General features: G+C 41.2%; 3 protein-coding genes across 4 annotated transcripts in view; 2 read left to right on the top strand and 1 right to left on the bottom strand.

Annotated features, from left to right (window-relative positions):
- Window positions 1–578: 578 nt before the first annotated feature.
- On the top strand, window positions 579–7,493 carry cdc45 (CDC45 cell division cycle 45 homolog). The gene is made up of 18 exons (XM_084055673.1): window positions 579–747; window positions 852–911; window positions 1,436–1,528; window positions 1,714–1,851; window positions 2,290–2,436; window positions 2,545–2,603; window positions 2,688–2,736; window positions 2,850–2,911; window positions 3,093–3,143; window positions 3,474–3,593; window positions 3,744–3,875; window positions 4,155–4,253; window positions 4,992–5,153; window positions 5,511–5,649; window positions 5,747–5,830; window positions 5,939–6,057; window positions 6,371–6,447; window positions 7,072–7,493. The coding sequence occupies exons 1-18, from the start codon at window positions 697–699 to the stop codon at window positions 7,134–7,136; spliced, it is 1,707 nt and encodes a 568-aa protein (XP_083911799.1). The 5' UTR covers window positions 579–696; the 3' UTR covers window positions 7,137–7,493.
- An 11,393-nt stretch (window positions 7,494–18,886) lies between these two features.
- Window positions 18,887–20,603, bottom strand: cldn5a (claudin 5a). The gene has a single exon (XM_084055691.1). The coding sequence runs from the start codon at window positions 20,346–20,348 to the stop codon at window positions 19,704–19,706; it is 645 nt and encodes a 214-aa protein (XP_083911817.1). The 5' UTR covers window positions 20,349–20,603; the 3' UTR covers window positions 18,887–19,703.
- Window positions 20,604–22,055: 1,452 nt separating this feature from the next.
- Window positions 22,056–25,392, top strand: part of LOC311044237 (septin-2) — a 29,540-nt gene continuing 26,203 nt past the window's right edge. Inside the window, exon 1 of one of the 2 annotated variants that reach the window (XM_084055682.1) lies at window positions 22,056–22,159. Coding sequence is in view for 1 of the 2 variants with exons in the window: in XM_084055681.1 (XP_083911807.1) it covers window positions 22,257–22,259 (3 nt within the window). In the remaining variant the exon portion in view is untranslated. Of the gene's footprint in view, window positions 22,160–22,238; window positions 22,260–25,392 lie in introns of those variants that run through there. The other variant, XM_084055681.1, reaches the window with a different exon arrangement.

Here is a 25,392-nt window from a genome sequence, read left to right as displayed (position 1 = left end):
GATTCTGAATCTGTTTGATTGAAAGGCTGAACGCAACTAATGTTGCCAGATTTTGTGAGAGAAATAAGCAACCACGTCTAGGAAAACAAACCCAAAAGAAGCAACTTGAAGCCACATGAGCACTTAAAACCTGTATGCGTAGGCTAATAGTTGACAATAGCCAATCTGCTATTTTCAAAAACTCGTAATAAAATGTAGAATATTTGGAATTGGAATATCTTTTGAAACATTCTAACAACACAAATGCTCCCTGGCACAAACAATTTTCATGAAAATATTTGACTGGTTTAAATATTAGTTAAAACATTTGGAAGCAAGCCTAAATAAGCAATTACACTTTAGAAACTAACTTTAAAAAAATACAACCACTGCCAATATTTAAGCAACTTAACAGAAAAACAAGCCCAAAGCCGCTTATAATAAGCCGGCATGGCAACACAGCTGAAAGCAACCCGGATGTCGGGGGTTGTCTTACAACAAAGTAACCAATCAGACGCTACCCGTACTTGCCCCACCCGCTCTGATTGGTTGAATCTGACGTATGGTTTTGGCGGCACATTTCTAACAAGGAAGGAAGAGAAACTGGACAACAGCAAAGGCTCTGACAACACTGTTATTCAGACAAATATTTGTTTTCAAGTCTCTATATGGTGTTTTAAGTCTTTTAAATATATACATTATCACATTGTGGAGACAATGTTTGTTACGGACATAAGAAAGGAGTTTTACGACGTTGTCGCCAACCAGGTGCGAGTTGTTTATGCTACGTTGGCTAACGCAAGCTATTTTAGATTGAAACATGTATACTAATATTCTGACTCTACGTTTCTCTCTCCCATGAACCCTTTCAGAGAGTCGCCCTTCTGGTCTCATCAGACATCGATGCTCTTTGTGCCTGTAAGATACTGCAGGTAAAGTATTCAGTTAGTATTCATATTGTACACTTGTTTACATTGGTGGAAGAAGTACTCGCATGTTTTGCTTCAGTAAAAGTATCAATACTATAATGTAGAAATACTCTGTTACTCTGTTAAGTAAATGTTCGGTTTTCAAAATTAACTTGAGTAAAAGGCTATTTTCAAATTGCCGAAGTATATAAAGGGCTGAAGAGGTTAATGACATTAACCTCTTTTTTAACCTTTTTTAATTATTATTACAAAACATACATTAACTTAATGTATGTTTTGTTATAGTAATACAAATCTACGAAGTAACTAGTAAGTAACTCAAGTATTCAAATAATTGTAGTGGATTAAAAGTAGTATAGTTGTGAGGATTGTTGTTTATAAACTGCCATAATGTAGCTGTTGAGAAACATTAGCCAGTTGGAATCGTCTACTCTACTTGGGGATTTAAAATGTGTTTATTGTCAGTGAAAAAAACTAAACTGTTGGCAACAACAAACTGACCTTGTTTACTATTTGCTCTTTGTCAGGCACTGTTCCACTGTGACCAGGTCCAGTACACGCTGGTGCCAGTTACAGGCTGGCAAGACCTGGGTACTGCTTTCCTTGAACACAAGGAGCAGGTAATTGATATTTTGTGACCAAAACAGGGAATGAACATGACAAAAAATAACTGGATGATGGAAAGAGCTGACTGTTGATTGTTCACTTGAAATCATGTTAGTTTTTGCAATGCTTGCAAAGGTTTATTTATGGCTGTACCTCAGCGAATGTATACTTAGTTCTTAAACCTGACTGTTTGTTGTAGTTTCAGTTTTTTGTTCTGATCAACTGTGGGGCCAACGTTGACCTCCTAGAGACACTCCTACCAGATGAAGACTCTATCTTCTTCATTTGTGACACCCACCGGCCTGTGGATGTGGTCAATGTCTACAATGACAATCAGGTGGGATAGCATTCGGGTACTGCTGTACCTATATTTCTATAGCACATTTCAAACAAACTAGTGATGATCAAAGTGCTTTACAATCTAGAAGAACCAATTAAGAGACAGTGTACATTTGAGATTTGGTTCAAATATAAAGTGCATTACAAATAAAATGTATTATTATTAAAAACATGCCCCACCATAGCATTTTTCAGGAAGCTAGATGAAGTTGAGACAGATTGTATTTTATCCTGGTTGTGTTGTTTCCTTGTATTGACCTCCTGAGTGGATATACTATATGTTCCGTCCTTTGTCTTGTGTTCTTAGACACTTAAACCAATCTTAGTTGCACCAGTGCCATGTTAAGCCTCACTAAAAGCCAAAATACCATACCTGCCCAGGTATGGTATGTTTATGTTAACATGTACAAATCCTTCTTGTATTTCCTTGCCACAGATCAAGCTTCTGATCAAACAGGACGATGACCTGGGTGTGCCCTCCTACGATGACATCTTCCGCGATGAGGATGAAGAGGGAGGTGACTCTGGGAATGAAAGCGACGAGGGCACAGAGCCTTCTGGGAAACGCAGGAGATTTGAAGATGTGCGTGTTGATGGGGAGGATTTATATTCATATTCGCAAAACACTGCTCTGCTGTGAGTGGGGTGATGCTAACCAGTCGCTGTATCGTTTTCCATCGTCTCATTGTAGGGAGCAGTGGAAAGGAGGATTGAAAGGCAGCGGGCGAAGAGAGAATGGGAGGCACGAAGGTAAAGTATTCTCTCTTAGGAGGTGACAAATGTTCATAAAGCACAGTGCAGATGTTAATGCTAACTTATGCGCTCATTTCACAGACGTGAGATCTTGTTTGACTATGAACAGTATGAATACCATGGCACCTCTGTGAGTATATTAATTAATGTTCACCCTTTATATTAGCATTATTGTAGGCAAATGTGCCTAAGAAAACATTTAATAAAAATGCCATAGTCTTTAAATGCATTTCCTCTTGTCAGGCTGCAATGGTGATATTTGAGCTGGCCTGGGTGTTGACTAAAGATACCAAGGATATGCTGTGGTAAGCTATTACTGTAGATGTTGTTTTTCTGGCATAAGAAGCATGCAAATATCTGAACTGTATACATTTGAGACATTGCTTTAATTGTGCATGCACTATTATTATGATGTGAATGATGATTTTATAATTTTTGATGCACAGCAGTGTGGCATCTGAGACAAATTGTTTTGGTGTTTTGCAGGTGGGCTATCATTGGCCTGACAGACCAGTGGGTTCATGATAAAATCACCAAGTAAGTAATATGTTTACCATATCCAAATATAACTATATGGCTATATAGTTCTGTATATAGCCATATACAGAACTAAACTAAGTATACTGACTGTTAGAGCGTGATGTTACTACGCTCTGTCATCTTCGTCTTAGCCATATCATTTTCATATTTTATAGTTTGGAGGAGCACAGTCACACACTTGTAGCCACTATGCTAAATAATCTTATTATAAAGCTACCAATGTTTTGACTAAAGTCCTCAGTGTATTGAATTGCAATATACATAGTGCATGATTCTATCTGATCACACGTCAACATGCTGTGCTTCTCTGTCCCTCATCTCTGTCAGCATGAAGTATGTGACAGACATCGCCACCCTGCAGCGTCACGTCTCCCGTCACAACCACAGGAACGAGGACGAGGAGAACTCCCTCTCCATCGACTGCATGAGGATCTCTTTTGAATACGAGTATCCTGGATACACTAGCATGGCAACATTTTCCCCTGCACCATCACTACATGTTGTTACGATAGGAATCAATGGTGCCCAGTATATTTGTGGTTTGTGGTATTTCCTCTCTCCCTCTCTTGGTGTTTCTCCTTAACTGCTGCACCCCAGTCTGCGTCTGACGCTCTACCAGCACTGGTCTCTTTATGAGAGTATTTGTAACTCTTGCTACACGTCCTGCAACTTCAAACTGTGGTCTCTGAATGGACAGAAGAAACTCCAGGAGTTCCTAGCAGACATGGGGTGAGTCCTAAGATTGTGCATACACGGCATGAGGATTCAGCAAAAAGCATAGGTATTTTATGTTGCAGGACATCAGCAGGTTGTATTGACATGATTTGATGGGATAAGGATTCAATGTTTATGGAGCAGGAGTCATCAGTAAAGTGAAAGTTGAGCGTTGCCTTCTCTGCCACGAAACCTCAATTAGAGAGAAATAACCTGACCTGCTGAAATGGATGTTCGGAAATATTATGCTGTGTTTCTCACTAGCACTTGGTATTTTGTGTAATTTCTTCTCAGTTTGCCATTGAAGCAGGTCCGTCAGAAATTCAACTCCATGGACATGTCAATCAAGGAGAACCTAAGGGATGTCATAGAGGAGTCTTCCAATAAATATGGGTATGGTTCTAGAGAAATTTACAACAGAAATGACAGTCAAACTACTTCCTTCAGGGTCCCCACGGTCATGAAATTCCTGGAAACATTTTGAAATAAAAAATAAATAAATCCAGTACTGGAAAAGGTTTGGAATTGATCAAAGGTCCTGGAAAAATATTTGGCTATGCATTGTTTTTGGCTATTGATTTTTTTTAATAAACTTTTCATAAACATGTATAACATTACACGAAATATGTAACATAAGTAGTTTTTCGCCGAACAGGCTGTGTAACACCCCATCCGCTCTGCCAGCGATGCGACGTGACGCGACGCGAGCGGGCGATGAAATCTCATTAAAATACATGTTTTTGAATGAGACCGTCCTGACCTACCGCGAACCGTGCAACGACGTCGTCCACCCCTCCTATTTTCGCTCGCAGGGTCTCTATTTGAGCGAGGTTTCGCGCCTGTGCCCCGCCCCAAACACTTTTTATTGTTTTTTATTTGTTTATTTTGCTACACTGCCTATCTTTGGGCATTGTACATAGGAGTAAGAGACACATTATTGTGCTGAATGATTGTTATATAGGCCTGGAAATTTGGCTAAATATTCTGGAAAAGTTTTGGAAAAGTTTTGGAAATTCATTGCTAAAAATGTGTGTTCCTTACTACTTATTTTTTATATTAGTGTGCATATATACACAATTCTAAGTGAAAATTGTTGCAATTCACATTGTCCGTGTCACACCCACACACCAGTATGAAGGACATCCGTATCCAGACGTTTGGTGTTCACTTTGGCTTTAAGAACCGTTTCCTGGCCAGTGATGTTGTGCATGCTGCCGCTGCCTTGCTCGAGAACACAGAGAAAGATGAGGGCGCCAGCGACAACTTCATAAAGGCTCTCGACTGTCTTTCCAGGTATATTTCACAGGAACACATCGAATGAATACAATGAGTGCCATAATGTCACACAACTTTAGTATTCCCCTATTAGTATTTATTAGTGAGGGTGATTGTACTGCTTGTCACAAATGCATGCAAACACGTTTTGCATGCAAAGAAATTGCCCAAATTTGACATTTTCACATACTATATTTCACATACTACAATAAAGCCCATTGAATTGAAAATTGAATATGCTCAGAAATGTTGAGATTATCAGCAGGATTGATGTATTTCTCAACCTTGACTGTAATTCATATTTATCTGAACTCAAACGTTCAGTGTAATTTATTTAGTAGACCAACTGATTTCTCCCTGTCTCGCCCCTTGCAGGAGTAACCTGGAGCGGTTACACTTGGGCATCAACTTAGCCAAGAAGAAGCTGATGGCCATCCAACAGACGGTGGCCAGCTGCATTTGTACCAATCTCATCGTGTCCCAGGGACCTTTCCTCTACTGCTACCTCATGGAGGTCGGTGCATGTCTGCGTAACAATTGTATGTATATCCTGTGGCTTCTACATCCTCTGCAAACTCTAATCCTTTCCTCCATTATATGTATACATATAGGGCACCCCCGATGTGAAGCTGTTTTCCAAACCCATGGCCTTAACTCTGCTCAGCAAGTACCTCCTGAAAGCTTTTGTCCGTTCTGTGAGTTCCCCGAGGCACATCGCCATCCAAACACTGAGAAGAGGTTGCTCTGCTTGTGTGCGGTGAGCGCAGTTGTTAACATCTCCATTTCTTCCTCTTCTCAATCAGACGAGGAACAAGCGCTGTAAGCTGCTGCCCCTGATCATGGCTGCTCCCCTGGATGTGGAGAAGGGCACGGTCATCATCCTGGGCATCCCTCCAGAGTCTGAGACCTCTGACAAGAAGAAGTAAGAGCTGCATGATATCAATAAATCACCGGTGTGCTATTATGATGATTGAAAATTCAGAGATGCATGGATGTAGCTTTTCCCTTCCTACTGTATACTGATTGGACATGTAGGTCAGGGATTCTTTTCAAATCCTTGCTTAAGAAGGTATTTTTATTTTTTATTTGACATGAAGATGTTGCTGTTTCGATATTCAAATAGCCTGATCTAAATATTCTTTTCAAATTAAGATATTTATGCAGATTGTGTTTGTTTAAATCTGTGTATACTATTTCATATTCATTTGATCACTATGAACCTTTTCCCTTACTAGTTTCTTTGGCCGGGCTTTTGAGAAAGCTGCGGAGAGCACCAGCTCCAGAACACTCCATGACCACTTTGATACATCAGGTAAGTTTCAAGCAAAGTCTCAAACTGATAGTTGCCATAATGTTGCATTGGTTGACTGAATACTTTATTAACCGATTTGATTGAGCCCTGGGGACCGTGTCCAATGTGGTCCATGGTCAATGCATTGATTTTCTTCACATTGGCCACTAGGTGGCAGCCCTGAATTGCATTCATTTGAACTTCAGACCTCTGAAACAATCACACTACTGAGTATTAGTGAGTAATGGGGTAACTGTCACACCACAAAGTGTATAATCGACAGTGCATTATGCTGTTGTAAGATTTCCGTCCGAAATCTGTAGCTGTCAGTTTTTCTAATGATGGCTATGATTTAAATTCTAAACATTTAAAATGTACATGATTGGACATGTAGTACTTCAGAAAGCCTCGATGTGGGTTAATATGTTGAATATAACAGATTTCCCCCAGGCTGCCTCTCAATATTAAGTGATTCAGATGAATAGTATTATACTGTATTTCAAAAACTGCTTGCAATAAACCTCCCAATGATGTCTTATTACAGTAACTTGTTTAAAACCTTACATGGTATGGCCCACATGCCACTGATATGACTGATCCTTTTAGTCATACACTTCTGTTCTGACCCATTTTCTTCCTCTTCAGTAATTGAACTGAAGATGGAGGACAGGACCAAGTTTCTGGATGCACTGATCACCCTCCTGTCATAAGGATTTGTCACGCTCAGTGGAACAAGGGCAGGCCTCTGAAAGCGCTGCTGAATTGTACCTTACAACACACTGACATCTGTCCAGGAAACATCAGAAGTGTGATTTGCAATCACTCTTAGTGCCACATGAGGTAGAAACCAGTGCTTGGTTTAATTTTTATGAAATTTGTGAATATATTCTTTATCATGCGTGTGGTATTTTTATTTATATTGTACAGTGATGATATAAATGTAGTGTTTTATATGTTTACTTTTGCTTTTAAAATGCTTGGAAATACAGTGATGCCTTTTTCTTTTCAGTGTAAGTGATGTTTGTGTGACATACCCTTTACATGTTTAATAAATCATTTTAACAGCGCATTGAATTGCTTTTATTATCTTTATCATATTATGGATATTGTTAGGTTTGTGAGATGATAGAAAAAACACAACCCAAATCACCTCTGGTAGTGGTAGGTATGAATTGGATCAAAAAACTTACGACACTTAATCACATCTGCATTACATCTTTAAAAATATCCTGCTTACTTTCCAACAATGAATAGAAAAATATAACATTGACAAACATAAATATTTAAAGTGTCTGATTATAACAAGTTAATGCAAGAACAGTTATCAAATGGCATTATGTTTAAGTTTAATTATAGTTGTTTGACGTGCTTTCAGAACCTCCAAGATTACCTATTGGATAGCATCAGATATCTAAGGTTTGATGAGTATAACATCTTCCAACAAGCTCACACAACCGATATAGAGCAAAGGTGAGGCCAGTGACCTTGGCCCACATGGGGAAATATAGGCCAGGCTTCCTGATGGTGATTTGGTCAGGGTCCATTGCATGACTTGGAAGGGTGGGGTCCAGTCCCCTCTCAGTGGGGCAATTAAGCTCCTTATCACTCTTGGATCAGGATTAGGTCATGAACCTCGTAGCAGAGGGTGTTTGGGTTGTTTCACAGGAAAGGCTGGACTTGGTCCCCAACAGTGCCAGAAGCTGCATCGTGCAGATGCAGCGAGCTAATTGGGATGTGTGTTGTTGTCACCAGTGAGGGGGTGCGTGCGTCAAACATCATGTAATTGCTTTGTGTATGAATGTGTGTGACTCCACAGTTCCCCTGGGTAGACTATTTGGAAGCAGCTCACATTGCAGGATTGTAGTGCTTATAAACAGGACGATCTTATCCATACTATATAAGAAACAGCACCATGTTAGGATATGGAGCACTTGGCATCAGATCTACCAAATTACTGTATATGTGCATATGTACAGTACAGAAACACTGCCGTGTATCAATTACAGCAAGACTGCTTATTTTCTCAACATCATCATTACCACGGGATGACCATCACATTACACTCTCTCTAACACACACAGAAACTCATGCTGTGACATGTCCAGGACAGACATGTCGGATCTACTCTAAAGAACATCTGAGGTATCTACTGGCAATTAACTGACTGACTTTGACTGCCGTCACATTCATGTTACACCCCTATAACTTCTGGGATCTGGGATAAAAGGCAGGCTAGAATAGCCTGCCTTTTATCTATCCAAGCCCTACTCGCACTTGTCTTCATTTGGGACTGAATCCAGGTGGTTAAGTACAGTAGCCTACCTTTTATGTTCGTGCTGTTAATAACTCCTCTCCACGCTGCCACCTTCGGTTTACTAAAAAGGCCAAAGAAACCCCACAAAGATAATTTATCAGCTTCAATTTGAGTGTTCCATTTCCAATTTAAAACGGTTTTATCACTTATTTCACTTGCTTATCCTGTATGAGTTCTCTCTGCTGACTGGATCAAATTGGTATCTCAACCTGAAAATGTATTTTCTGATTAGTAGGCGGAAGGAGAGAGTGAAAACCACCGTTGCTTTTAAGTCTCTATAGCAATGATTGCTCGGAATATAGAGCTATTTAACAAAAGCATAAATCCACCTGTTTTTGCCATCACTGTCTTTTCGCATCACCCTTCAATCAATCTGCCCTCCATCCCCCACTCTCTCCCACCTCTGGCAAAGTGGGGCCACCAGCCTTTCCGCTGCTCTGCATCTGGGGAATGTGGCACGCACAAGGCCCCACACGCACACAGACAAACATACCCTCAGTGACAGGAGCGGGTCGTGCACTTATGTGTGCATAGATGCATAATACAGGACTTAGAAGGCCTCACACTCCCAGTCATGTTGCCTTTTTACTCTGAAGGGGGTAAGCTGCTTTGGAGAGCCTAATGGTGCTTGTGGTGGGAGTGGTGTATGTATGGTGGGCCTGTATTTGTGCTGGTGACTTGGGGGTGGGTGTCTGCTAGGCAGTGCATATGCAGTATTTGTAATGCCTTGTGAATTATTTTAAGAATTCCTCTTTATGGGATGGGAGTCATTGTGAATCAACAACTTTGTTGTTTCATGGTTTTAGTTTTTTGCTTTGAGTCACATCTCACGCCCAACATGATCTTCAGCCCCAAGCCCCTTCCACAATTACTCCTTACACTAGCCTATAATGTGTTGTTATACAGAATCTGAGAACGTTTTACACAATTTTAAGATCTGATCCACCTGCGTCCATAATGGATGTACCGTACAAAGTCGGCGTTTGTATTGTAGATGAGTAGATCCATACCTTTTCTTGGGTTCTTTTGCAGAGCTACCCCAAATCATCAAAATATAATCTATGAATCTAACTTACCTCCGCCAAGGTTTAACTTACCAGGCATGTAATCTTACAACTTTTCAGGAGCATGTGTAAACAAGTCAGAATATTAAAGACCAGTTGGTGCAACCCACTCCAGAAGCAAAACCTCATGCCATTAAGAGTCTTTCCCCATCTCAGCACTCATTACTCTCCAAGGGCCTATCCTTTGTGACCACAGACACATGGTGAAAGGAAATGCTCTCTAACTAACACATTTAATACATTTCTGGTACACTTGGCAGAACTAACTCTGACTAATAACCTCTTTCAGTTTGAAAAATATGTTGGCGAATTAAAGTCTAGTTTTGTAAACAACCCTGACATGAACACCTTCCTGCCCCATGTTGTGATTTGGCTAAGATTCATAGTTGATACTTTAGCAACTTTTACACATTCCATCTGGAATCCTAACCTTAAGTTAACTATTGAGTCTAGCCAACAGAAGGTCAACTTCCTAGACCTACTCAAAACACCAGAACGTACTTTTACAGATCACAACACTATTCTCCTACCAGCCTCAGGAGATCTTAGATAATGTAAGTATTGCAGATTTCGGCTGCCATAGCTGAATGGTTAGAGGGCCTGCCTAGGAAGCCAAAGGTCCCAGGTTCAATTCCAGGCCTCGGCATTGTGTTGAAGTGTCCCTGAGCAAGGCACTTAACCCCCAACTGCTCCCCGAGTGCTACAACCAACCGCTGCTCACTGCTTCTAGGATGGGTATAATGAGATGTCCACAGCTATAGGTCCACTCTGAAGGAAAACATTCCCATACAACAGTCCATGTGGCTGCACAGGTTTTGCACTGATAATCAGGAATTCCCCAGGAAAGCAGAGGATATGTGTACAGATTTATTGAATGTGGCTACAACGTACAGTATGCTATTCCTAGAGAATGTAAATGTGCCTTTTTGCGTACTGTGACTCATTATTAGAAACCCATGCACAGCATTCCTCCCCACCAAGTCTAGTTTGCTCTATCAAGTACAGGTTACCACACACCCCTCATTGAATTCACTACATGTACATGGGAACTGTAGAGTATTCTGCCCTTCAATACTGCATGAGGAAGACGTTAATTTGCAACATGTGTTTTACTTGTATCTGATTGTTGTGTGAGATTTGTTCCACCATTGAAGATGTGCCACCATTGATTCCACAATGTTTTTGGAATTCTTTGACACTACACCAGTTTGTGGCCCTTCCTTGACTCTTCTGTTTTTGCAATTTTAAGATTATTTCACACAAGGCTTGCAGGACTGGGCATGGTGTACCTGTGCTCTCTTGAACTCACTCACATGATGCTCACATGAAGAAATGGCTGTAAGTCTGTGATGTTGTGTAGTCACTTCTGGTGCAGACCAGTTTGTGTGAGGTATTAACACACAGTCACACCCGTTGCACAATATCCCTCTTTCTCTCCCTGCTTCTAAACCCATTTGGTTGTAACCCCCGTTTTGTGTCTCTAACAATCTCAGATTCCAGATGGGATTAGCTATACTGGACGACCAGAGACAAAAGACCACAGCTGACTCCATTTGCCGGCGGCCTGTTTCATAGTCGTGCTGTGAGTGTGGTGAGTCACACACAGTGGGGCGGCAGTGGCTCAGGAGGTAGAGTGGCCTCAGGTCTTGGAGTCCGAGGGTTCCAGGTTCGTTCCCTGGCTCCACCTGGCTAAGTGTTGAAGTGTCCTTGAGCAAGACACTGAACCCCTAACTCAGGGGTCGGCAAATACGTTTGGCCTCGGGCCAAAACATTAGATGGTGGGCCAGAACACAATCAATGGCTAATTTAGGACCTGGAACTTGCAACAAACAACCTTATATACAATAATAATAACTATATTGTTATTAAAGTTACTACATAAATATGTGTACAATTGATAGAAAAGCATGTGGAATCAAATGTTACAGGTGCACACAGAAATGCTTATGTAATCCTTTTTGTGCAGGCTCATCCTTGAATGTTTCAGCAGTGGTTCTCAACCTGTGGGTCGGGACGACAGGATTGTTTTGGGGTCCCCAGATGACAGTTTTGAATACCTCAAAAAGAGAAAATAAAAAAGACCGTTACTGCATCAAAAGTACTCAACAAACTACTGTATATTATAAAAAACTGATCATTGGCCAAATTGTCATATAATATAAGAAAGAGGCAAAAAAAAAATAATAGCCGATCTACAATAGCCAATCTAAATATTGTGAAACGCCTCGCTGTGAGCTATTTTCACAATATTTATCTGTGGAACCAAAATGAAATGCCTCAACTCCTACATTCCAAGTGCTTGTCAGGGTGGGGGGTCCCCAGTTAAAATATGATTATTTTAGGGGGTCGCGGCCTGAAAAGGTTGAGAACCACTGACTTAGAGGATATTTAGTTCATCAAAACGTTTCAAAATAACATTTCATCTGGAGACAGAGAGTCGAACTCCTTTTCGAAGAGCTCTTTATGGTTCAAGGTCTCTTGTTTTTCATTCAAAAGTCTCAAGGGGAAAGTTGACAGTGAAAACATAACATTCAAAAAATGGAAATATAACTATTTGTTCATCATACCTGATTTAATCAATTCAAAGCTATTGCTGTCCATCCATATCCTACCTGGACTGTCAGTCAGCTATTGTAAATGATTTACAAAATAATTTGTTGTGCCAGATATTATCGCTGGCTGGACAGTTCTGGCCCACGTGCCACCTGTTGCCTACCACTGCCTTAACTGCTCCCAATGAGCAGGTTGGTGCCTTGCATTCCTCCGCCATCGGTGTGTGAATGGGTGAATGTGAAATACAATGTAAAGTGCTTAGGAGTAAAGCACTATATAAATGCAGTCAATTTACCATTTACACACACACACACACACACACACACACACACACACACACACACACACACACACACACACACACACACACACACACACACACACACACACACACACACACACACACACACATACATACATTCTGGGGAAATTGCATGGACTTAGATTCATTCCATATCTCACACATCCTCAATTTTGTACCCAATTTGACATAGCTACCTCAATCAACAGAATTAATGTCCAATTATTTGTCCACAGAATAATAGACCCTTATCATCACTGGTGGGAACAGTCTCACTTCAAACCATTACCAGTAACTTCAAAACCATTACCATTAACACTGTTGTCAGCTTCAGGGGTCCCAGATGTCCTTAATGATCCCTAACCTCGATGACCCGTAACCTCTTTCACCTTTCACAATTGGGGTGTCATTGTCTGAATTGTTCTGCACTGTTATGCATTGTCTTAAAGTGCTCTCGAGCAAAAGAGCCTAATGTTGTATTGCGTGCAAACTTGTTTTTGCATGACGTTGACAGAGATTTATTTCACAAAATTCCCCAGAACAGAATTGTGCAACCTGGAATTGGTGTTTAGTTTAGATAAAAGGTAGACCTATCACTGAGCAACCAGAGGGAAAACATGAGGAACTCACTTACAAAATGCTTTGTATTGATATAACAACCAGTATCCAGTCTATGAAAGTATTAATTTTGTTAACCAAGGTATTAACAGACTCATAGTATGAATGAACGGCTACAAAGTAAAGTCTTAATTTTTCCATTTGGTTACATTTATTGTGTACCCATCTATCCTACTAGCTGAACTCTTTCAGGAAATGAATGAACTCCAAGAAGCAAGGTGCCATTAAGGATGTTTACTCAAAAGGTAACGGAAGTGTGAAACTGAAACAAACAGGATACTATATGCAACAGTTACAGTACAAAGTAGCACAAGGGTAATGTATAAATGAGAAGATATACCATGAAATAACAATATTCTCTAAAGCCTACAAAGTACTCATTTCTCACTATCAGTTGTTTATTCAAATTGTGGCTGTCTCGTTTTGGAACGGAAATCTCCACATTAAATGTATATACACTGAAACAGCAGACCTCCTTGGAAGCCTGTAATCTTCATGCCTTACAGAAAAGATACTTATTAGACATCTCCAAAATATATCATTTTATTGTACACAGCAAAAACAAATACCATTTCATCACATTTAGCAGACAAGTCGACTGTCATGCATTTTCATTGTCATGTCTGCAGATGCCATCACGAACATGGATGAAATTTAATTCACATGATGTATATACAAAGACATTTTAAAAAATGGCATCCCTGACCATGAGGGTAATCACTCAGAATCAGAATCCACTTTTGTGGACAGGAGAGATCAGAGGACTCATCATTAGATACATCTCATGTTAAACTGAAAACACATGCCAAAATGTCATCCCGCCTTGAAGGTTTGCACTCAGATACCAATGAATAAAATCTAACAGGAGATCTCTATATAATCTCTATATAAACATTTAACTCTCTGGTAGGGTAGGGCATGATGAGGTAATCTTTTCCCTCATTCTCCGCTGTAGGCATGTAGTCATGCATGCACTCTCCTTTGAATAGAAGACATGCACCATGCACTGCAACTTTCATTCTTGGAAATACACTGGAGTCTCATCCCCAGAGATCCAAGGGGACAGTTGTAGAGAACACGTAGAGGTTAAGAGTTGAGCAGTTTAGGATGTGTATATTGGTGTACTTTTTGAAAGGAACATGGGAAACCATTGGCTGTTGGATCATGAGAGCAAACACTCAACAGTCCTCAGAATAGCAACGACAAGGGTTTCCTGCAAGACACAATTAGTATCCAAACAATGCACTTATTACAGCTCATGATTTGTTTGTTTACTCTGCCACTGATTGCCATATCCTATCTAAGTACTAGCATCTAATGCTAAAACACCCACCTGCATTTGAAAAGTCCTTGAGCTGATTGTAAATGTAAACAGATTAAATACTTACCGGTATATACATTATCACATCTGTGTCAAGGTAGGGTGGGGTGGTGCCGACTCAGAGGGGGCTTCTTGTCTCAGTTGAACAGACTGGTTGACACCAGATACGTTATGCCAACCATGGTTAATCAGAAATGTCTTTTGAGCTCCCCCAGACATTCCTCATAATGCAAGTCCTCTCCATCTCAGCAGAGGGCCGTCACTCAGGGCTTTGTCTGGTTTGCCATAGACTGTGTGTGTGTGTGTGTGTGTGTGTGTGTATGTGTGTGTGTGTGTGTGTGTGTGTGTGTGTGTGTGTGTGTGTGTGTGTGTGTGTGCGTGCGTGCGTGCGTGCCTGCCTGCGTGCGTGCGTGCGTGCGTGCGTGCGTGCGTGCGTTCGTGCCTGCGTGCGTGTATCTAAAGATTCAAAACACCTTATTTTGATGATATATGACAGCACAACCTGATTCTGACAGGTACAAAAGGAGTCAATACTCCCAATTACAACATCTCTCTCATATTTTAGAGGTACACCCTACTCTAGACACACTCATCACTATCTCTTAGAATGTTAGAGGAGCAGTTCATCTGATGCCAAGGGTCTTGGGTGGATACATAATAGTGGTGTAAAATCTTGTTGGCAGATCAAGCAAGACCAAACATAGTAAAGATTTTTTGAACAGTATGTTACGTACAGTATGTTGTACTCAAAAGTCGTTATTTGGCTACGCTATTATAAATAGACGTACATGTTGTGTAAAGCTTTAGGAATGCCTGAGTCTGTTTGTGTGTGTCTGTATGTGGGCATCTGCTATGTATGCACATAAGTGAAAGATGTGTGCGTGCATGAGGTGTATACAGGCATGCATTCAAGTATGTGTCCAGTGTACTCATGTATGTGCGTTTGTTACGGCGCTATGGGAATCAGGGCTGCAGGTTGTTTTTGTGTCCTTTTTTCAGTTTTCTTTATACCTATACCTGTGGTACAGTTTATACGCCTGAGTGAAGGTCCTATCTAGAAGTCCTTTTTGTTTTTGTTATTTAGTCACAAACACATATTTACACATACGTTTTTGGTAGGAGTGTGTTGTCATTTGCTTTATTCCCCTTTTTTGTGGCTTGTTTTGAGTTAGTTGGTGATACAGAATTGTATTTTTGTTTGACCAGCTGGTATAGATTAGTTTATTTCTTAGGCAGTGTAGTGTTTGGTTTCTTGTTTTGGCTTTGGCTACTCCAATGTTTTTATACTTACCTTTTGCCTCTTTTGTTTAGATTTGTAACTTGATTTAGCTGTTAGCAATAAATACAATTATTTTCCTTACATGTGTTTGTGCTCCTTCCAGCTGTCTTGTGTTACACACATTTCTAAACCGACTGCATTAGGGGTTGTGAGATGGGTGGAAATTATGTGTTTCCATGTATCTGTATGTATGCTTCAACTCAACCATGAAGCTGGTTCATGTAGCATTCATGTTAAAGGCCCATTTCACCCCCCCTCCTCCCTCACACCCCACATGTTCCTTCCTGTTTCCTGTTACGCTGTCCAGTGCACAGGAAACTGGCCGTGCTACTGGACTGTGACAGAACTCTGAGTCACTGTGTGGGGGGATTATCTCAACATTTTAACGAGAAGAGATTTGTTTTTTGCCTGATGAAGGTCTGAACTGAATCGTTGTCTAGAATTTTCTATAATGAATGTTTCGCTTTCAGATTTTCTCCAATTGCACATGTTCCTTTTTATAGGTGTGCAAAGAACCCAGAAACTATCCTTTGCCATTCCGGCTGTCATAGTGAATTCAAATATAGTCTCCCATGGTCATTAGCTCAATTAAAACAAAACCATTGTTCTTTTAATTTAATGAGAGTAAACGCCATCCAGCTGAGAGGAGAGCAGAGACCAAGCACCTGCTTGGGCTGAGTCATAAGACTTGAGAGCTGAATCAGACAGATCCACAGAACTGACTAACAAATGAGCTATGTACTTTATCTGACTCCCCCAACACACAGCTATGTCAGGGGTTCAACCAGCGTGAATCCAACATTTTCAAAGGCCAGTGACCAGTCTCAGTTTATATAGAAGACACTTCATAAATTGTCCAGGCAGCCTATCGTGGTTAATCAAACTCTTGAGCCAGTTTGAGCAGCTCCAGGGTCGAGGGGTATGACCCCCGTCAAATGGAGGGTGGGGATTCTGCTTCGATGAGATCATGCGTGATGGTCAGTCGAGGGAAGTGACTTCCGACTTGGTTGCCCCGAGGCCAGATTTAGGGTTCAAAGTTCAGGTCATGAGAAACAACAACTGAGTCCAAAACTCCCCCACCCGGACAGCGCAGAATCAATGTATATACTGTCCTAGCTTTTTCACAGATCTATAATTGGTATACAACCTGACCAAAGCGTGACCTTAAAAGTGTCTGTGCTCCCTTGATTGAGCCAGATCAAGTGTATCAGTTCAAACCAAACTGCTGTTGGCAGTACAGCGCACCGAGGAGTCCAGTTTGTGAAGAGATATTCAACAACATCACCATTACCTTCTTTTGCCGTATGATGAAAGTAAGTTTCTGCTGTCACAGCGATTCCTCTAGCAATGCTTGGTAAATCACAGGCTTTTAGCAAATCCCTTCTTCACCTTCTAGACAGTGTGTGTGTGTGTGTGTGTGTGTGTGTGTGTGTGTGTGTGTGTGTGTGTGTGTGTGTGTGTGTGTGTGTGTGTGTGTGTGTGTGTGTGTGTGTGTGTGTGTGTGTGTGTGTGTGTGTGTGTGTCCATACTTGCTGGAATGTCTGCAGGCTAGGCCTTTTATTAGACTCATCCATACCACCACATTATAGGGCCCTGTAGCCAGGCAACCTTCAGGTTCTGGTTGGTTACTATGGAGACAGTCTATTGAGTGACGTTGCTGGCCCTGTTTGCCTCTCTTCTCTTTTGGAATGAGGGTCTTTTTAAAGGTGCACCCCCAACCCCTCAACACACACACACACACACACACACACACACACACACACACACACACACACACACACACACACACACACACACACACACACACACACACACACACACACACACACACACACACACACACACACACACACACACACACACTCTTAACGCCCTGCAAATATGCACTACACACATTCCCCTTATACCCCCACACCCTGAGCTTCGTCACCCTCTGTGTGATGACTACAGGACTGGAACTAACAATCCCACAAAAACAGCTCCCTGACACCAGCCATGCCAGTTGCATAGCCACTCCATTGAGAACCCAAAATATGAATGAGTACAGTACTGCTTACTGTACATAACTTAATACGTCTCTAGCCTATAGTATCTACTAATGAGTAGGTCCATGGCATTAGCTAGCCTACCCTTCTACTCAAGTAAACAATGGCTATCTACAAGTCTACCTGGGAAGTGATTATTTAAATGCTAAATAAACTAGCCTACTTATTTATTTACCATTTCAATATGCCTATTAATATTAGAACATCTAAGCTCAACATCAGTGAGCTGGCATATAGGCATTCTGCATATTTTGTTAAGTTGTGGTATATGACCCAGTAATACTCTTAGTAGTCTTCAGTGAAAGTAGGCAAGCCCTGGAAAATCCATCCAGCTTTAGGCTTATTAAATAAGAGGGCAATGCAATGTCTGAAGTAGCTTGTAATTTTTTTTTTTACAAGTAGCCTACAATTATATAACAATCCTGACGCACTGATTGGCTCAACAACACTATTCTTTATCACAGCAGCATCTAATGGCGGGAGATGGGATTGTAAGGGTGGCTGAATAGAATGACTTGCGGGAAGACGACAAGACGCACATTCGCCATAGCTCTAATTTGAACGGCTTTCATGACCGCGTACTGGGGGGAGCTGGTCTGAAAGGGGGGGTGGGGCAGTGGAGTATTGTGAGTTGAGCAGCAGAGCCCCACTCTCGCTGAATGGGCATTGTCATCTGGATTTCTATAGCTAACGAAAATACTTGCTCCCGCCGTGGGGGTTCATGCATCCACGGTGGGAACCTACATTACGCAAATACGCACCACTGCTACCGCCATAATGTCGCTGTAAGCCGTTAAAGCTGGTTCCCTGCCTCTGTCAGTATAGTGTTATCAAACACATTGTGTAATGTAATAATAGCCTTGATTTTAGTTTGAGACAATATATTCAGTTTAATCTTCATAAAAAAAAGAGAATATTGCATCGTCAAATACATGAATAATGATTCATTACAACATATCCACAAACCAACGGAAAACAGCGTTTATTCCAACAATTAATGAAAAGAAATAGAAACACACCCAGCACAGTGACAATGATGCAAAACTTTGCACTGCAGGTGCTCGGTGAGGAAAGGAACAGTTGATGCTGAAAAACAACAGGTTCCAGGCTCGTCGGGTGTCAAGACAAATATTACAGTCAATGCTATTACCCGAAGTTACGCACTACACAGAATGCTGTCTGAGTTTTATTTTGGCTTTAATATATGCGTATACGTTCTTCTTTTCCATTGCTTATTCAATGTATGAGTCTTCAACATGTCGGCATAAATCCACTGGCCAAAAAGAGTCTTTGAATGTTTGGGAGTGCAATCATTCTGAGAGTTACTGTACAAACATGTGCTAAGCTGGCACATAAACTTAAAAAAGCAATGGATATATGCGATGGCAAGACTCTCTCTAAAAACAAAAAAACAAAAACGATATAGTTACAACAGTAAACAATTCAAAATAGGCCTACTAATAATTTTGAGCGCTTATAGAAAAAATAGGCTACGTTAAAAAAAAAAAGCAGGTACCTAACAAAGATACTCCTTTTTGTCACGAGCTACTTCTTGAGTCTTTCCATCTCCAAAACAGTTAATTGTCTGTATACAAAAAGGATTTTCAAAATGGTGTTCCAAGTGTTGGAAGGCCAGTGTAAAAATGGCAGGTGCTTCCCATTGATTCAATTGTTCAAATGTTAAAAACTGCAGGTGCAAAAATACGTTCATCAGAAAGTTTTTTTCAAAGGCTTGCAGGATACTTTTACGCACCAACTGCTGTCCTATAGGGGGGACCGAAGCTACACATAATTCCTCTTGTCGTATTCCCCGTTCTGTGTGGCTCGTTTAGTCGGTGCATATTTTACCGAGTATCCAGAATTCCCGTTCGAGGGACAAGAGCAGCAGAGCAGCGCGCCGCCGATCAGCAGCAGCGCCGTGGCCGCCCAGCCGATGTAGAGCGCGGCTCCTATCTCCCTCTTCTTGGACGCTGGCACCTGTGGATTGTAGAAGTCCGAGATGATGTTGTGCGCCATCCAGCAGAGAGGAACGAGGAAGAACAGGGCGCTGATGATGAAGATGACCCCTCCGGCGTTCACCACCCGGGCTTTGAGGTTCTCGGCGCGGATGCAGTTGGTGCACTGCGCCCCCGCGATCGTCACCATCAGCCCCAGGACGCCCATCACAGAGGAGATGATGGTGAGCGCCCGGGCCGCTTGCAGGTCGTGGGTGAGCGCGAGCACCGAGTCGTGCACCTTGCACTGCATCTGGCCCGTGCTCTGCACCACGCACGACATCCACAGACCGTCCCAGATCGTCTGGGCCACCACGATGTTGGCTTCGATGAACGCCGTCACCTTCCACATGGGCAGCCCGCACGCAACCATCACCAGGAGCGAACCGATTACGCACAAGGCCAACCCAATGATTTCTAGTCCGGCCGACATTTTCCCTCTTTTTCAATTAGTAAAGTTCCTAAAACTTTCAATCCTCCAATCCTCCTCCTGATCTCTCGGTTCTTTGCGCAAATGTGTCCCTGCTGTAAAATGTTTCTGCGCCTCTTAGCCTCGATTTAAAAGAGAGTCAAACAGTTAGTCGCGCATCAGCCGCTACATTAATCGGAGTATCAGAGGCAGCAGCTCTAGGTCTCTTTAGTTGCTGACGGGTTGTAAAAACAACTGGAATAATCACAGTACCACAGGACCACGAATATCTGTGGGGCGGGGGTGTGGGAGCTAGAGGAAAAACTTCCCTCCAATCAGATGTGTGCGCATCCTCTACGCACCAATGAAAACGCAAGGAAGTTGAGAGACTATAGCGGTCCAGACTCCAGAGGGCTTTGTGTGTGTGTGTGTGTGTGTGTGTGTGTGTGTGTGTGTGTGTGTGTGTGTGTGTGTGTGTGTGTGTGTGTGTGTGTGTGTGTGTGTGTGTGTGTGTGTGTGTGTGTGTGAACAGTTATTTACCATGAATAGGACTGGGGGGTGGGGAGGGGGTAGGCGTCATGCAATGGGTTAATGACGCGCGGCAAGTGCATCTATGCACTTGTTATTGATTTTTCAAACTCATGATTATATAACCTACTGTTAAATCACCCTTGTCAGGGTCAATCATGGCCCACTGAGATAATTAATTGGACACAGTTTTGCAGTGAATAATAATTACTTTTCCCGAACAAAGCTAATTACACAGAAAAGTTGTACATGACTAGGCCGCCTATCGTATTTGCTTTCGCAACCAAACTGCTCACCAATAAGATTACAATTCAGATTGTAATCTCAGATTGTAAACTGCCGAATGCAGTGAGCAATGGGTATGATTGAACTAAATGAACAAAATGTAATCTAAATTGACATTTTGTCCACGGTAAGCGAAAAGGCGTTAACACAGCACACTATACAAACATTCCACAGACTTTACTCAACTAAACCCCAGCACCAGTCAAAGCAGTTGTCCCAACAGAAACAGCCATACGCTGACGGCCATGTTGGCTCAAACAGCCCATGGTTACAGACGGCTCCGTCGCTGTGACGCAGAGCCGTAATGGCTGCGGTGCCACGCAGTTTCCAGCTGAATACAAAGAGCATCAAAAGACACGAGCGGAATGTGACGGACTCATTGGAACGGTTTCCGGGCAGTGGTGTAAAGTAACTAAGTACATGTACTCAAGCACTGTTTTTTTTCTTCTTTTTGCTTCAGTATTTACAATTTGCAATAGTTTATACTTCTACTCCACTACATTTCACTGATTTCAGAGACATATATTGTACCCTTTCTCCACTACAATTATTTGGAAACTTTAGTTACTAGTTACTTTAAGATTTGATTATTACTACAACACATACATTAACCTCTTCAGCCCTACAGTATACTTTGGCTATTTGAAAATAGCAGATCTGCAAGCTCACAACGCGCTATATCCTTGTGAGTTTGTAGATCGGCTATTTTCAAAAGATTCTTTTATACATATTGAACTAGTGATAAGGGACATTCTGCATAATGAGTACTTTAAGTATATTGCCAATACTTGTACCTTTACTCAGGTACATTTTTAATAGGCCTAACCTGTAACCTGCTTGTGTAACTGAGTATTTCTACATGGTGGTATTGATACTTTTACTTAAGTAAAAAAAAAATATGGGAGTACCCCTTCCACCACTGTTTCCGGGTATCCCTTCCTGGGCTGTACTACTGGGACAGAGACGAGAGGAGAGGCTCAACACACTTCTGTTGATAAACATTATCTCAAAGTTACGCGCAGGTAAGAAAGGCCACGAAACGCTCTTTGTTTTCCACACTTTTTACATTACGAATCGGAGAAGGAGCGAGAAGAGTGTTGTGAGAGTTCAGACAAGTTTATGGTAATATGACACCACTCCGCGGTAACAACTGCTGCACGCTAAAGTTTGACATGTAGCAGTTTCATTGCACAGTATACGCTCAAATTATGTTTTAGTTATGTTATATCACACTATTCACAATCTTAAGGGGTCATTTAATTTGCGTATCTACGAATTGTTACTTAGTAATAACATCAGAGCTCAGCTGATACATTGTTGAAAGTTAGTCAGTCAGTGTGTATGTATGACAAATTGGGTGTGGTGGACATCAGTCTTGCCTCGCTCAGACCTGACTATAGGTTAGTTACTCAATTGCCTATAAATTAGAGAATTTTGCAACATCCTTTTAAATTATTAAGTCCAACTTCACTCACTGTAAACGTTTTCCTAGAAGATAATATCTAATTTGGTTAAATGTCGTCATTATATAGGCCTTGGATTTGATATGTAGGCTATTAGTAGATAATTCAAAATGTATGTCACATTTTTGCTATTGTTCTAATACTCTAATGTATACTTTACCAAATTCTGCACAATAGAGCCCAAAGTCTAGTCTGTCAACTGAGCATACCAGGCTAAGCATTCAAACAAGTGACTTTCATGTTGTTCCAGTACATTCTTACTGAACAGTCACATAGCCTTTTAAACATCAGATTAATCCTCAACCTTTGACTGTTTAGCACGTCGCCATTAAATAAATTAAATGTTTAGACAACTTCACAATAACAAAGGGAAACAATAATACATTCTCATTGTGTGTGTGTCTCAGTTAAGATGTGGCAGAGGGCCACTATTGAAGAGTTACCATCCATCTTGGCTCATATCTTTTGGCTCAGTGAAAACTGTTACATTTCGCTTCATGCTGAGTGGCGAATGTTAAGATCATAATGGCAGACTCAGCAGCGGTACCTATACCGACATGCCTGTACGTGTCTGCAACATACCTATCCCAAATTACAACGTTCTTCATACAGGAGCTGGCAAACTGACCACAGATCACTTACTGAGGAGTGGCATCTCTGGCTACTGTGTAAGATGGTATTCGTTGGCTCCTTCAGCAGCAGTTCTGTGACCCTTCTCTGACCTTCCCTTCCTCTGGTCTTATCTCACAAAGACTGGCCTACACAAGAGCAAAGGGAAGACATCAGTCTGACTCTACAAACTAAGGAGAGACATTTCCCTTGGTTTGTAGTTTAGAGTGAACGGAAAAACAAAACATATTTCACAGTGACAGATCCAGGTGGCATGAGGGTGTGCCTTTTTTCTTTCTTTTTTAAGTTAAAGCCAAGTATTCTGATATCAAACTACTCATGTCACATTACAACAAAGCAGTTCCTCACTGAATATGTGGCTGTAAGTTCTGGAAGAGTAATGTTGCCCATAGGATTATTCATGAACATTATTAGTGCCACTTAAAGTGGATGAAAGCAATATTTTTCTATAGTGTGTTTGTTCAGTAAAATCCCTGTCTCCAGCTCTTTAGTAAACTCTAACAGAAAATGCATTTTCAGGTCACCATAGCAATGTCATCCAATCAGGAGAGAGAACAAGATACAAGATAAACAAGTGAAATTGGAAGTGATGACACAAAGAAGTGATCAGACACAATTGGAACTGGAACACTACATTTTAAATTGATAAATGGATACGCTCCTGATTGGATGAAATTGGCAGCCCACCTGAAAATGTATTTTCTGTTTAATAAAGACGTGGAGACCCCTGTTACTGAACAAACACTATAGCATTGCATCTCTCCATTTCACAGCATTAAGTGGCCACAAATAGACAATGAAAGAGCAGTCTAAAGTCATTTTTCCTCCTCGACTCTATTCTGGTTATACAGTAGCTGTGTCAATAGCACTGTTATGATAACATTTTCTTGCTGCTGGACTCCATTTGTGTGTTTGGTCATTTCCTGTCCTGTCCACATCATCATAAAAGGCCCATCCTGTGCTTTAAACTCTCACAGTGTTATGAACGTGCCTGCTGGTTTCCTTGTAGGTTGAAAGGACCACTCATTCCGCCTATTGTCATATTTTTATTTTTTTCCCCTCTTTCATGACTCATACTATGAAGTGCTTCTACACCAAAGCCTGCACTCTAGTATTATATCTTTATTACTTTTACCCACCACCGCTACCCTTGGCCCCAAAGGCTTAATTTATTACAGTCAAGCTCCCAGCTGTGAGTGTGTGTATTGTGTTCGTAAGCATGTGTGAGCATGCTCAAAAACATGCATCCAATTCAAGGGCCTGCCATGGGGTCCCTGTTGGCTGGATCAAATTAATGTAGTTTTGATTCTCAACTTTATTGTCACATTGGCTACTGATAGATTGATTGAATACTTTATTAGTCAGAAATGTAAACAGCATGTGGTACAGTAAGACATTAAAGCTAAAAGGATACACAAAAAAAGTTGTGGGGACTTGTTCCATTGTGGTCCTATCATGTATTCAATTCATCAAGCATACACATTTTTTTGATTTTGAAAGAAACCAGTGTTACACATCCTTTAATGGATGGTGTCAGGGCTTTCCACATGTTGAACTTTCCCATGTTCATTCTAAATTTGGGTGATACCACATCATGGTCGCTCCCTCTAGTGTTGTGGCTGTGGTGGGTGTCACTCACTTTGGAGAAGTATTTGACAGGGCACTGAGGTCACTGTCTCTCTGACTATCTTAAAGGAGCTACACCATGAATTTAAAAAATAATAATAATATTTGATATCATATTGTTTATGTCCCTCAAACGTTTTTCAAAAGGTTTGAGCCTAAATCAAGCCTCAGATATACTCATTCCAACTAACTTCTCTCTGGCTTATAAAGCACTTTCACCTGCAATACCACATTGTCCTGTTTGGCACGGGGCGCTATTGTGCCAGTTTATATTCATGTTATGTCCTGGTTCTGTGTGGAAAAAGTAAAACAAAAAAATAAGAAAAAAATGAAAAAAAAATAAAAATAAAAAAAAACTTTTTTTTTTTTTTCTTTTGGATTTTTTTTTTTTTGGTTAGAACTGAAAAACGGGAGGAATTGTTCCCAGACGTGACGTAGGGTGGGGGAACAAATCTGACGGACTGTTTTCAGACCAATTTACATAAAAAACACAGATAGCCTATGAAAGCCTGCATGCTCGAAGTCGGGTATTTGTT

This window comes from Gymnoscopelus microlampas (genome assembly GCF_963454915.1).
Source record: "Gymnoscopelus microlampas genome assembly, chromosome: 4".
Lineage (NCBI taxonomy): Eukaryota > Metazoa > Chordata > Actinopteri > Myctophiformes > Myctophidae > Gymnoscopelus > Gymnoscopelus microlampas.
Note: the sequence above shows the minus strand (reverse complement) of the source record. Positions and strands in the feature narration are given on the sequence as shown.